Here is a 14705-nt window from a genome sequence, read left to right on the forward strand (position 1 = left end):
CTAATAAGGAATTAATCCCAGGGCTTCGTGCATACTAGGTGAGCACTCTACCACTAAGCCACATTCCCAGCCCTCAGCTTTACTTTCTTCTCCATAACCCTGTTGACTGAACCCGGGGTCTTACATATACTAGGCATATGTACTCACTAAGCAACAATACCAGCTTTACAATTTTTTGGTATATATGTGCCAGTACTCGACTACATCTGTCATACTCAGATTTTTCTGTCCACTCATAGCTAGTATTCTACCACTTGAGCAATGCCTCTAAGTTTAGCTTTTTTGCTGGTTAGTTGAAGGTGATGCCTCACAGATTTTTTTGCCAGGGCTGGCTTCAAACTGTGATCCTCAGATCTTAGCCTAATGAATAGCTAGGATTACAGGAGTAAGCTACTTGGGCCTGACTTCAGCTCTATTAGGAGGCTGTAATATTAGATAAACTCAGTGAAAGTTCTCCCTTATAAGTAATATTTTGTGAAATAACTTTATTTACTTAAAGTAGAATGGATATTCTTATTCAATAAGCCAATAATGAAGATATTAAATAGGCATTGTGACTAAGAGTAGATAGATCAAGAAGCTTATTTAAGTTGACCTCAGCTAATTGTGATTCATGTACAATTTATCCCTAACTAAAAAATTTCGAACAGCTCCTGAGTTAAAACAAACGTCTTTAGATAACAATAGTTATTACGTGTTTCACTTTTAAAACCTTCAGGAACAAGTTTAATACATTTTTATCAAGAGAAAAGAATGTTTCTCATATATTTACCTTTCTAAAAATCTACTGCAGAATGAAAAAACCAGAAGGATGCAGGTAGTTCATGTTTATAATCCTAGCTACTCAAGAGGCTGAGATCTGAAGGACTGAGACTCGAAGCCAGCCTGGACAGAACATGAGACTTCATGCCCCAAATAATCAGCAAACAGTAAGAATGGAACTGTGCTTAAGCGGTAGTGTCAACTGAGCAAGCAAGTTGAGTAAGCACCAGGTAGACTTCACTGTTTTTGAATATTGTTTTTAAAAATGCATACATACATACTGATTTTTTAAAAAATAATTAAATATATAAATTAAATTCAAAACAAAAAAGAATGCTATAATAGACACTTTATTTCTTTAGCTTTTATTTTTATTTTTTGCTGCCAGTCCTGGAGCTGAACTCAGGCTCTGGCCATTGTCCCTGAGCTTCTTTCCTCAAAGTTATTATTCTAGGCCTTGGGAATATGGCCTAGTAGTAGAGTACTTGCCTCTCATACATGAAGCCCTGGGTTCGATTCCTCAGCACCACATATATAGAAAAAGCCAAAGGTGGTGCTGTGGCTCAAGTGGCAGAGTGCCAGCCTTGAGCAGAAAGAAGTGAGGAACAGCACTCAGGCCCTGAGTCCAAGACCCAGGACTGGCAAAAAAAAAAAAGTTATCATTCTACTCCTTGAGCCACAGCTATACTCCTGGCCTTTTTTTGGTTGTTTTTTGTTTTTTGGGGGGGATAATTAACTGGAGATAAGAGTCTCCTGGACTTTCTTGCCCGGGCTGCTTTTAAACAGTGATCCTTAAATCTCAGCCATTTGAGTAGCTAGAATTACAAGCATGAGCCACTAATGACAAGTTTACATTGTTTATTTTTGATGTGGGCTGTCCTTGAACTCATGACCCTCTTGCCCCATTCACTCAAGTTCTGGGATTACAGATGAGTGTCACCAAGCATTACTGAGTCAAATTTGTATTTATTTATGTTTTGTGCTGGTTTGAATGCAGGGCCTGAGCACTGCCCCTAAGCTCTGTTTTGCTCAAGTCTAGCACTCTACCACTTGAGACACAGCTCCACTTCCAGCTTTCTTTCAGTGGTTAATTGGATATAGGAGTCTCATGAACTGGAACGTGCTCCTCAGATTTCAGCCTCCTGAATAGCTAGGGTTATAGGGGTAAGTCACTGACAGCTGGAATTACTAGGCCAATTTTAACAAGAAAACAATTTTGACTGTTAGTTTATAGAAATGAGGGTATAAACAATATAGTAAATGTTTTACAAAGCTAATAATTTATTAAGCTGTTTGAGAATTTTATCCAAACAATCTAATATACCATCATGAATTTCAGATTTTGATGAGCACATTCTGAGACCTTCTTCCTGAGATATATATCCTAATCTTACCAATTAAAGATAATGCAAAAGAACTTAGTAAGTAAGAAGACTATTTTTGACCTGAGAAAATTTTTAAGGAATATCAGATAGAAAGAATATCAAGAAAGTAAGAAAATAAACTACTAGCAATATAAATTTATTGAGACTTTATAAAATCTTTTTTTTTTTTAAATTGAAGAAGCTTTCCTTTGTTATCCATCAAGGTCCTAGAACTTTTTGCCTGGAATTCAGCTAGCCACAGTTCTGGTTACCTAAAACACCTATTTTATGCAGTAGCTTACAAGCATCAAAGGCCACCCTCACCTGATGCTTGGCCGGATCTATGCCCTCCAAAATAGTCTTCATGTCCTCCTGCTTGTCCTGTGAAAGGAAAAAGAAGAACTCACAGAACTTATTCTAAAGTGAAAATCACACTAGGCCATGAAGACCTTGTGACCAATGCTTCCGGTGCTGGTTTCTATTAACTAAGAAACTTCAACTAAAATGATCCTCATCTGTAAAGACTGCAATCTCATGAGCAGAGTGATTTTTTTAAGGATATGATAATGTGGTTTTCTTCCAATATAACTTCAATATAAACCACCTTATAGAAAAAAATTCTGAGATCCTTTTCTAGTTCATAAGTATGATGATTGGGTTCTGATGTGCTTGTGTGTGGGGCATGTGCCTCCTTCAAACCTTGTTTTGTTTTTTGCCAGTCCTGGGCCTTGCACTCAGGGCCTGAGCACTGTCCCTGGCTTCTTTTTGCTCAAGGCTAGCACTCTGCCACTTGAGCCACAGCGCTACTTCCAGCTTTTTTCTATATATGTGGTGCTGAGGAATCGAACCCAGGGCTTCATGTATACAAGGCGAGCACTTTACCACTAGGCCATATTCCCAGCCCCTCAAACCTTGTTCTGACATGGGCACATTACCCGTCTGACATTAAAAATTCTGCTGAATTATTTGCACTCATCCTTGGGAGAGCATGATTTAAGAATATTTAACCAAGGATAAGAAAGACAGAAGAGATTTGGGGACTGTCAAAAGCTGAAGGGAAAACTGGGCACTATTGTCTCACACCTATAATCCAAGCAATTTAGAAGACTGATAAAAGACGGATAAGACCTGGCCGACTAAAGTTTGAAGCAAGACTGTGCCAAAGAGTATGAGGCTTTATCTCTAATGAGCTAACAAGATGCCGGCCTAAAGGTTTGGTTCAAGTAGCAGAGTGCCAGCTGTCAGGCAGAAATCCAGACAAGCTCTGGCTCTGAGTTCAAGACTAGGCACCAGCGCACATATGCAGTCACACACAAACACAAGGCTAGGAGGAAATACAGTAATGTAAACAGTAATGCAGCTTTTTCCTTCATCGTAACTATACTTAGTGCTTTTCAGTCACTGACTACAGTCTATTCAGTTTCCAAATAAAGGAAATGTGGCCTAGAGAAGACTTCACAAAGGAGGAGAACATCTGGCTGATCAGCCCTACAAGTCCTATGAAATTATTTAGTCTAGGCCTCCCAAGGCAACCACAGGAGGGTCAATAAATCTATAAGCTTTTTTCACAGCAATATAAATTAAGTTATTCATAACACTAACGTGAATTTTAAGTGACAAAAAAATGCAGAAAAAAGATTCCATACCCCTAACAGAGAGACTCTAATTTCTTACCTAAGTACTGTACTTACTGTAAGGAATGTATGCTCCTATGATAAAGATTTAGTAAGAAAGTATTTCAAGACAATTGAATGATATGGAGTTACCAAGGCTTACTTCTCCTTGGTTCTTTCCACATTACTTTCAGCAAATATTATTCAAGCAAAAATAATAAGTACTAAGTATCTACCATGGTTATCAAGAAGGCTCTACAAAATTTGAAATGATTAAGATTTTAGTTTAATATTCCTCTACATTTCTAGTAAGTTAAGAGAGTACATGGACTCTTCAAATAAATAAATAAATAATAGCTGGATAAAGTGATACAACAGAGGAAATTTCAAAACAATCTGAAAAAGCAAAAGAACTGACAAGGGCCAGGTATCGGTGGCTCATGCCTATAATCCTAGCTACTCAGGAGGTTGAGATCTGAGGACCGTGGTTCAAAGCCAGTCCAGGAAGAAAGTTCCCATGAAACTCTTATCTCCAATGAACCACTCAAAACTGGAAGTGGCACTGTGGCTCAGGTGTTAGAGCACTAGCCTTGAGCACCAAGAGGCTCAGAGACAACACCCAGACCCTGAGTTCAAAGGCCCACAACCCACAAAAAATAAAAGAATTGACAAGGGAACTGGAAAAATTATATTTATAAATACCTAAAAATACTTATATTCATAAATATCTTAAAAGTGAATATCAAGGAAAAAAACATAAGAAAAAAAAGAACAGAAAAAGAAGATGAGGAAGGGGAATAAAAGAGATCTAGAGAATTTAGCCTAGAGAATTGTGTCCTTGTTACTCCAGAACACTCAAAAGAATCAAAGAAACAAATTCTGTATCTCCCACTTTTTGAAAAGACATAATGTATCATCTCTTTTCCTAAACTATTTTTACAAGACTAAGATAAATTAGTACAGAAAAGTGTTCAATTGTTGGGTGCTAGTAGCTCATACTTGTATTCCTAACTACTCAGGAAGTTGTAATCTGAGGATCACAGTTGAAAGCCAGCCCAGACAGGTTTTCTTTACCAGAGAAAATGGATTCTGCCCCAGGGATGAGCATTGAGTGAGGGGAACTGGGTATCCCGATGGGAACACAGTTGTGGAGACATTTTCAAAGCTCTTTTTAAAGTCTTTAAATTTCTTTTTGGATCCACTGTCCTCGGCACACCTGCCTCTCCCCACTCCCTACCCCGGCTGCCTTCCTGTTTCAGTTCTTTGTTCCTTGTCTCTCTGCTGAAAGTAGCATTGGTGGCTTTTGCAGTGGTGGCATCTGTGTGGAGTCATTTGATCCAGTGACTTTAGAGAAATGGGTGAAGCAGACTGTTGGGCTCAGGTCTTGGGTGGTGTTATGGTTTGGGCAAGATGCAAGTAGATGGCATAAGATGGATCCAAAGGGGCCTGCGGTAGGATCATGGGCACTGCTGGTGATAACGGACCCTAGACCACCCAAAGGGACTGGATGAGGGATAGTACCATACCAACAGCTCTAGCTCAGCATTTGTTTGGATGTCCAGAGAAACCACTGGTCTGTAGTGCCCAGATCTTGCTAGCTGTACTTTCGCTTTCTTTGTGCATTCAGTTAACTTGGCATTGGTTATTTTTGAGGTATGAAATTCCTTTATGCCTAGATCTTACTACTTATGCTTCCCTGTGGCACTGGGGATGACAGGCTTTCACTACAGCACCCAGACATTGAGATCATTGAGGCATGCTACTACATCTTGCCATCGGTTCAGATGGAGTCTCGAACTCCCTAATCTGGCTGACTTCAAAAAAGGATTTCCCAATCAGCCAGGATTAGAGGCTTGAGACATTAAATAGGCCTCAACTTCAGTATTTTAAAAGGGTGTTTACTGACTTTTTCAAGCCAAATAATTTAATAGCAGTTTTTTTAAGGATACCAAGATATGAAGAACCCATTATAGAGAAGCAAGATTAGGTGATCTCAAAGTCTTTTACAAAATAGATTTTTTTTTTACAATCTAAGTACTACAGAATGTATACTACAGAGTGTTTTTAATAAAATTTGCTTCTAAGTTTACACCATATTATAGCTATAATCACAACAAACCATGAAAAAGCCTGAGCCCACTAAATACATGCCATGTAAACAATTTACAATCTTTGTTTCAACACCTAGTATTTCCCATACAGATTTGTCATTTGTTCAAGGCTCTCTGTTACCCACTCTGGAGGATGAGATCAGAGGATCGTGATTCAAAGCCAGTATGGGCAAGAAAGTCAATGAGACTCTTATCTCCAACTAACCACCAAAAAGCCAGAAGTGGAGTTGTGGCTTAAGTGGCAGAGCGCTAACCTTGAGCAAAAAAGCTAAGGGAGAAGACCCATGCCCTGAGTTCATACCCCACTACACACACACACACACACACACACACACACACACACACACACACACACACACACTTCAAAGTGGTCTACATATGAAAACTAAACTAGTCCAAAAGTTTTAAATAATTAGATATTAATCAAATTTATGTAATTACTTTTAAAACAACGCCTAAATAATCCATATTCCTATATAAAAATATGTAATGTACTAAAATATACTTTAAATTCAGAAATATATATTTCTATATTCTCTCTAGACTTCTATATTTGTCTATATATCTTTATATTTCTTATAGAAATGTTAGAAATATGAATATTTCAAATTTGAAACACTTTTAAGCTTAGAAAAAATGAAGCTTCAAATAACTTTTTAAAATATTATTAGAAGGGGCTGGGAATGTGACTTAGCGGTAGAGTGCTTGCCTAGCATTCATGAAACCCTGGGTTTGACTCCTTACTACCACATAAACAGAAAAAGCTGGAAATGGCACTGTGGCTCAAGTGGTAGAGTGTTAATCTTGAGGGGAAAAAAAGAAGTAGCAGCTCAAGGACAGTGCCCAGGCCCCAAGCTCAAGATTATATATGCACATAAATAAAAGCTGAGCACAGGTGGCCCATGCATATAAGCCTAGCTATTAAGGAGGCTGAGATCTAAGGATAATGGTTCAATGCCAGCCCAGGCAGAAAAGTCCCCATGAGACTCTTATCGCCAAATCACCAAAAAGATGGAAGTGGATCTGTGGCTCAAGTGGTAGAGTGTTAGCCTTGAGTACAAAGAAGCTCAAGGACAATGCCCAGGTCCTGAGTTCAAGCCCCAGGACTAGGGGGAAAAAAAAGTCCCCAAAATCTCAGTTTCATCTCAGGAAACAATACAAGAAACCTAAACTTTTACATTACAAGGGTTTTAAACCATAATAAGTACTTTACACAATGAGAGAAAATCTTCTCTAGCTATTTATGTAAAATATACAGAGCTCAAAAGACTAAACAGTTCACTAATAAGTAAGCAAGCAAATTGAAGAGACAGTTCTCAGAAGTATTAATGACTGATACATGAGGAAATGTTCAACATCCTTAGACACAAAGGAATGCAAATAAAACTATGCTAAGACTATACCTCACCCCAATTTAGAAAGGCAAACATCAAGAAAACAAATTCTGGTGAGAGTATGTAGGGTAGAGAATGGGGGTAGGGGATGGGGGTAGAAAAAGAAGAAACTCTCATGCGCTATTGGTAGGAATGTAAACAGATTGAAACTTCCATACTCTAAATCAGTATGGAGGTTTCTATAAAAACTAACAAACAGACCTACCTACCTTATGATCTTGCCATACCACTACTGGGCATATATCAAAAGGAATATAAGTCAACAACAAGAAAGATACCTTCATACTCATACTTAGTGGAACATTGTTCACAACAGCCAAACCAGAATCGGCAAATGTGACCAATAACAGATGAATAGATAAAGAAAATATCATACATACATACATATCATAAAGTATTTTTAAACCATAATAAATATCTTAACACATCTGGTGCAAAATATCTTAAAGAATGGGATAAAGCAGAGTTTTTTTTTTTTTTTTTTTTTTTGGCCAGTCCTGGGGCTTGGACTCAGGGCCTGAGCACTGTCCCTGGCTTCTTTTTGCTCAAGGCTAGCACTCTGCCACTTGAGCCACAGCGCCACTTCTGGCCGTTTTCTAGATATGTGGTGCTGGAGAATAGAACCCAGGGCTTCATGTATACGAGGCGAGCTCTCTTGCCACTAGGCCATATTCCCAGCCCTAAAGCAGAGTTTTATGGTGCTGGGAATTGAACCCTCAGGTGCTTCACTGACTAGTCAAGCATTCTACCAGTGAGCTAATGCCCAGCTCCTAGCATTTTCTAGTTTGACTACATGGAGAAAGACAACATATAAAGGAATTTTCTATCTTTGGTCTATAGTAAAGTCTGAAATTATAACATTTATTTATAGCTTTTAAATATTAAAACTATATGACTTCTAAAAAAATAATATGGGTTTTTACTAATAGAAAAAGTACAATATTAAAATAAAGATATCTCTCTCCTCCAGACAGCAAACCCATGAAGTAAGCTTTGTAACTTTTTTTTTTAAATTCAAGGTATGAGAAATGTCCTTGAACTTTTTTGTTCAAGGCTAGTGCTCTCCCATTTGAGCCACAGCTCTACTTTTGGCTTTTTTTTTTTTTTTTTTTTTCTCAAATTTTTATTTTCAAACTGACGTACAGAGAGGTTACAGTATCATACGTTGGGCGTTGGATACATTTCTTGTACTGCTTGTTGCCTTGTCCCTCATGCCCCCCTCCCTCCCTACTTTTGGCTTTTTTGGTACTTAATTGGAGATAAAAAAAAAAGTCTCATGAACTTTCCTACTTGGGATGGCTTTGAACTGTGATCCTCAGATCTCAGCCTCCTGAGTAGCTAGGGTTACAGTGTCTGGCTCACACTTGTCTTTGTATGTGTGTGAGGAGAGAGAGGGAGAGGGAGAGGGAGAGACGGGGAAAGGGAGAGAGGGAGGGAGAGAGAGCAAGAGAGAGAGAGCGCGCGCGAGAGAGCGTGAGAGAGAGCGAGTGAGAGAGAGCCACAAGTCCCTCAGGCTTGAACTCAAGACCTGGGAACTTACTCTGAGTTTGTTTGTTTTTCCTTTGAATATGCCTCATATTCTTTTGAATAGTGCTCTATCACTTGAGCCATAGCTCCACTAATGGCTTTTTACATCTGACTTCTTAACACTAAAATACCTGTTTGTTACAGGCCCCACACCTTGGACCCTAGTCAATGAACGTAGGGTCAGCAGAGCCCTATTCCCCCGGCAGACTTGTATCTGGACTACCCTTTGACATATTATCCTATGTTGTGAATATAGAACTAAATTTATGATGTATCTAATAAATGGCAGTTTAAAAAGTAGGCCCATCAAAATGGGGCTGGTATGAGAAACAAATTAATAGTTTTACCTAGGAAATCAATTTGTCCTATCAATCACTATTTTCAAAGATAATCAATACATGCAACAACTACAAGTGATCAAACTATTTTATTTTATGTAAAGCAAGCAAACTATTCATTTGTAGCAATGTTTTCTAGATATTAAATATGAGTGCTTACATTCAATGCAAAAATATTTCAAATTTAAGATATCTTACTAAATCGGCCCCTGCTTGAAGTAAAACATCTGCAACGTCCGTATGTCCATTTTCACAGGCATAGGTTAGGGCTGTGTCCCCTGTTGCTGTTGTAGCATGTACATTAGCACCTAACAAACAAAAAAAACACAAGTTTACTTTGTGAACTGTAAACTTATAATAGATGGTCCAATTTTGCAATCCTTGAAACCCAACAATTCAAAATGTACAAACATCATCAGAATACATATTAGGAAAGTGCAGGTGTGGCTTAAGTGGTAGAGTTCCAGCCTTAACAGCGCAAGGCCCTAAGTTCAAGCTCTAGTACCAGCATAAGAAATCAAATTAAATTATCTTTTAAAGAATACTCATTTCCTTTGAATGTGCCTCATAAGAATGCTTTCAGCTTCACAAAAAAGTAATGAACAAAATTAAGGCAAATTTTCCTATATATTCCTAAATAAGATACACCCTAAGGAACAAAAGAGCTGCAAAAACAAGCCCAAAGACGTCAAAATTTTTTTTGATAATCATGTTGATGCTAGTGTTGGTTGAATTCTGAGACTGCTCTATTGTATTTGTTCAACAAGTCAAGTAACTAATTACTTGGTAAGAACCAAAATTTTTGGCATGATTAAGAAAAGTAGAGTTATTGAGGTTCAGTAAAAATCTCATAGTTCTGAATTGGAAGTATTAACATGAATTCAATATTTTTGCTTTGTTTTTCAGTTGAGGGGCTTGAACCCAGGGCCTGGACACTGTCCCTGAGCTTTTTCACTCAAGGCTAACATTCTACCATTTTGAATCACTTCCAGTTTTCTGGTGATTAATTGGAGTCTCACAGACTTTTCTGCCAACACTGGCTTTGAACGTGTTAATCCTCAAATCTTAGGCTCCTGAGTAGCTAGGATTACAGGTGTGAGCCACCAGTGTCTGGCCTAAGATGTAGTTTTTAAATCTCTACACAAAATATGTGTTTCCTAACTTGACCTACTGAAAAAGCTTAGAGACAATGAAACACCAAACAGAAATGTATTTCTAGCTTAGACTGTTGTCTCTAAATGCCATTTGCAACTAAGTAAAATAGAGCTTTTTGGAGAAATAATTGATTCTATGACTGGAAAAAGAATAACATGAGCCCTTCTGATAATACTGTGCATTATCAAAAGGCAAGAAAACTATCAGAGACAAATAAAATCATATTAAAGAAGACTTAAGAGCTAACTTTGGTTCCCCTATTTATGCTTCCTACATAGTTAGAATGACAAGTATACAGTATTATGCCCAACTTTATACTGGTTGAGGGTATCACAAAATTTGGTACCTGGACTGGCCTCAAACCTCAACCTCAACCTTCCCAATCTCATCTTCCTAAGTAGCTATGACTACAGGCATGAGCCACTAAATCTGACCTAATTTTATAGGTAATTGATAAATAATAATCACAAACATTTATGAGGGGTACAAAATGATATTATAAAGCATCTGTACCCTGGAATAATCAAGAAAATTAACATGTTGATCACCTCACTTTTTTCTTTCTGTGAGGATATCTCAAGGCTACTCTTCCAAAAATTTGAAATGCATATGATACTATTTTTAACTACAGTTGCCATGCTATGCTGTGCAATAGGTCAATAAACTTATTCTTTTTTTGGCCAGTTCTGGGGCTTGAATTCAGGACCTGAGCACTGTCCTTGGCTTCTTCTTTTTTTTTTTTTTCCTCAAGGCTAGCACTCTACCACTTGAGCCACTGCGCCACTTCTGGCTTTTTCTATATATGTGGTGCTGAGGAATCGAACCCAGGGCTTCATGTATGAGAGGCAAGCACTCTACCACTAGGCCACATTCCCAGCCACACTAAGCTTATTCTTATCTAACTGAAACTCAAGCTCCTTGTCAACATGTCCCTTTTCTTTTCTTTCTATTTTGATCAAAGGTAGCACTCTATCACTTGAGCCACACCACCACTTCTGGCTTTTTGATGGCTAATTGGAATAAGAGTCTCACAGACTTCTCTGCCCAGGCTGGCTTTAAACCACAATCCTCAGATCTCAGCTTCCTGAGTAGCTAGGATTACAAGTGTTAGCCACTGGTGGCCAGCTCTCTTATTTCTTTGAACAATCTTCACTTCATCCAAGCCCATTCCTACTCTATTAGCCATCATTAAACTCTATTTGTAGTTCAACATTTTTAGATTCCACATATAACTGAAGTATTATTTATATTTTTTGTTTCGTACTACAAGGCATTTTTAAAACCACATACCAGCAGCCAGCAAATATTTAACCAACTCCAGGTGTCCCTCCTGAGAGGCCTCCATCAGAGGAGTGGAGCAGCCAAGTTCTATATCTGCTCCTGCCTTAATTAGAAAGTCTGCAACTTCAGAAAATCCTCCACAGCAAGCCAAAGTAAGAGCAGTTTCTTGGGTTTCTTCTGTCTGTGCATTTATATTTGCTCCTGGGAAGAAAATTTAAAAGAAAAAAACTACTTGGAACAATAGTAAAGATATTCTGATTTGTGATAGATAATCATCTGTATCTTATATCTTCCCATTCAGGTATTCAAAGTTACATTATCATCAGTGCCAGTGCAACAAAATAATATTCTCGTATGTTAAAATTCAGTAACACAAAACACTCAAAGAAAATTAATTTTCTTAAATGAAAGAAGTGCATCTGCTTCACCTTGTGCTAAGAGTAGTGCCACCATCTCTTCATGTCCTTCCCGAGCAGCTTCCATCAAGGGAGTGTATCCTTCATCATTAACTTCTTCAAGATTTGCTCCCCTTTCAATAAGTAGAGCTGCCAATTCAACATGTCCTCCACAGGCAGCGAGTGTCAGTGGAGACTCAAATGAATCCGCAGGCATATTCACCTGAGCACCACTATCCAAAAGCAGACGTGCCACCTCTACATGTCCATCCTGCAAATTTTCAGAGGTAAAGCAAAAGGAGAAAATTTTTGTTTTACAGACTTTTTTAAATGGGAGAAGCAAAGCAAGACATCAGACAAGAAAACTAGAAGATTTAACTTAGATAGCATATACATTATCATGCCCATCTGAGCCTTATCAAAAGCCATTAGTATTACTTTCTAAATAATGTTTAAAATTATTTTACCTTAATTTTGAACAAATATCATTTTTTTCAATAGAATTAGCCTTGGTAATTTACAGTTACATTTAAATAATTTTGAGTTTCTTTTTATCATATGATTTGGGGAGGTAAGCTATACACAGGTTTGAATTAGGGCCTCTTCCTTGGCTGGTGCTCTATCACTTGAGCCATACCTCCAGTATGACATTTTGCTGGTTATTCTGGAGACAGAGTCAGACTTTTCTCCTTAGGTTGGCCTCAAACCTTTGATCCTCTGGAACTCAGCCTCCTGAATAACTAGGATTACAGGTATGAGCCACCAGTACTCATCTATGATTGTGTGTGTGCCTGTGCTTTGTGTGTGTGTGTGTGTGTGTGTGTGTGTGTGTGTGTGTGTTTGCGCACGCCAGTCTTGGAGTGTGAACTCAAGGCCTGAACAACTGTCCCTGAGCTTTTTTGCTCAAGGCTAGCATTCTACCACTTGAGCCATAGCTCTACTTCCAGATTTTTGGTGAATAACTGGAGACAAGATTCTCATGGACTTTCCTGCCAGGGCTAGCTTTGAATCTTTATCCTTAGATATTTACTTCTTCAGTAGCTAGAAGTATAGGCATGAACCACCAGTGCCTCTCTCATCTATGATTTTTTAAAAATTAGCACCTTAGTTGTTCAGTGGTGGGGACCAATACTATGATGACATTTCCAAACGTGAATACATTGTATCCCGATCAAACTCACCCCCTCTATCATTCTCCCTTACCTTTTAACACAGTTTCAACAGTTTCATTGTTCAATTGTCACATAAACTACTGTGCAAATAAATGACTTTGACCATTCACTCTCTCCATTCACCCTTCTTCCTTCCAAGGGTAACTACTCTTCCACAACAGAGCTTGTTATACTTTCAGTCATTCATTTTTCTTTTAGTCTGTATTAATTGCTCTAAGAGTTTTTACCATGGTATTTCAGGTGTGCATATAGTATATATTTTTAATTAAAAATTTTTATTACCACCTATTAGTTGTACAAGGAGGGTTGCATTGTGATATTTCCATTGACAACTTGAAGACACACCCCTTCACACCCCTCTTAAAACAATTTCAGTAAGTTTCCCTGTTCTATTTTCTAACATGCACTGATCATATTCACATCACTTAACCTGTATTTTAGCTCTCCCTTTCTCAATTTTGCCTGCCCCACTCAAGCCTATTTTACTTTTCTCTTGTTTTCTTTTTTATTTAGTGTATTAATTGTACCATGTAACCACACTATGGTATTTCAGATGTGCATATATTATGTTTTGCTCAGAATAACTCTTACTGGTAACAGCTTCAGATTTCTTATGCTCGTGGCTACATATAAAATTGCAATGTATTTCAATATTATTCACTCTTCATCCTTTTTTTTTTTTAAAATAAATTATTCTCTTTTTCCACATTCTCTTCCTTTGGAGATACTGGGGCTTTGAACTTGCTAGGCAAGCACTTAACCACTTGAGCCATACCTTCAAGCCCTTTTTACCACTGGTGTGTGTGTGTGTGTTTTGCCAGTCCTGGGGCTTGAACTCTGGCCCTGGGTGCTGTACCTGAGCACCCTCTGCTTACAGCTAGAACTCTACCTCTTGAGCCACAGTGCCACTTACGACTTTTGCTATGATTAACTGGAGATAAAGAGTGTCATGGACTTTCTTGCTCAGTCTGGCTTCAAACCAAGATCTCAGATCTCAGCCTCCTGAGTAGCTAGGATTATCAGTATGAGGCACTGTCACCCAGCACCACTACTGTTTTTGAAACAAGGTTATACTATTTTTGCTTGGACTGGCATAGACCATAATCCTTCTATTACATGCTTCCTGCCACACCACCACAGTCAACTTTCTTTGTTGTTGAGATAGGGTCTCTTTTTCCAAAATGGTTCAAAAAAGTGATCCTCCCAATTTTGGAAGCTTGCCTAATTAGAGCAATAGGCATGTATTACTGCATCCAGCTATTAAGGTGGGATCCTGTAAACCTTGCCCAGACTAAGCACTTCAAACTTGATCAACCCAATTTGTATTTTCTGAGTAGCTAGGATTGTAGACATGAGCCACCAGTGTCTTGCTTGAATTTCTGCATTCTTTTAAGTTTAAAAAACTGTTGAGTGGGCTGGGAATATGGACTAGTGGCAAGAGTGCTTGCCTCATATACATGAAGTCCTGGGTTCGATTCCCCAGCACCACATATATAGAAAATGGCCAGAAGTGGCGCCGTGGCTCAAGTGGCAGAGTGCTAGCCTTGAGCAAAAAGAAGCCAGGGACAGAGCTCAGGCCCTGAGTCCAAGGCC

The 14705-nt window shown here is 38.4% G+C and overlaps 1 protein-coding gene and 1 pseudogene across 16 annotated transcripts in view; one reads left to right on the top strand and one right to left on the bottom strand.

The window, feature by feature from the left end:
* Window positions 1–14705, bottom strand: part of Ankhd1 (ankyrin repeat and KH domain containing 1) — a 124451-nt gene that overhangs the window by 71424 nt on the left and 38322 nt on the right. For 10 of the 16 annotated variants that reach the window (XR_007208663.1, XM_048331357.1, XM_048331358.1 and 7 more), the window contains exons 8-11: window positions 11974–12211; window positions 11555–11746; window positions 9308–9417; window positions 2451–2507 (exon numbers count right to left, since the gene is read on the bottom strand). Coding sequence is in view for 15 of the 16 variants with exons in the window: in XM_048331357.1 (XP_048187314.1) it covers window positions 2451–2507; window positions 9308–9417; window positions 11555–11746; window positions 11974–12211 (597 nt within the window). In the remaining variant the exon portion in view is untranslated. Of the gene's footprint in view, window positions 1–2418; window positions 2508–9307; window positions 9418–11554; window positions 11747–11973; window positions 12212–14705 lie in introns of those variants that run through there. The other 6 variants (XM_048331360.1, XM_048331359.1, XM_048331366.1 and 3 more) reach the window with 2 other exon arrangements.
* LOC125340259 lies at window positions 2752–2873 on the top strand (annotated as a pseudogene).

Source organism: Perognathus longimembris, chromosome 22, assembly GCF_023159225.1.
Source record: "Perognathus longimembris pacificus isolate PPM17 chromosome 22, ASM2315922v1, whole genome shotgun sequence".
Taxonomy (NCBI): domain Eukaryota; kingdom Metazoa; phylum Chordata; class Mammalia; order Rodentia; family Heteromyidae; genus Perognathus; species Perognathus longimembris.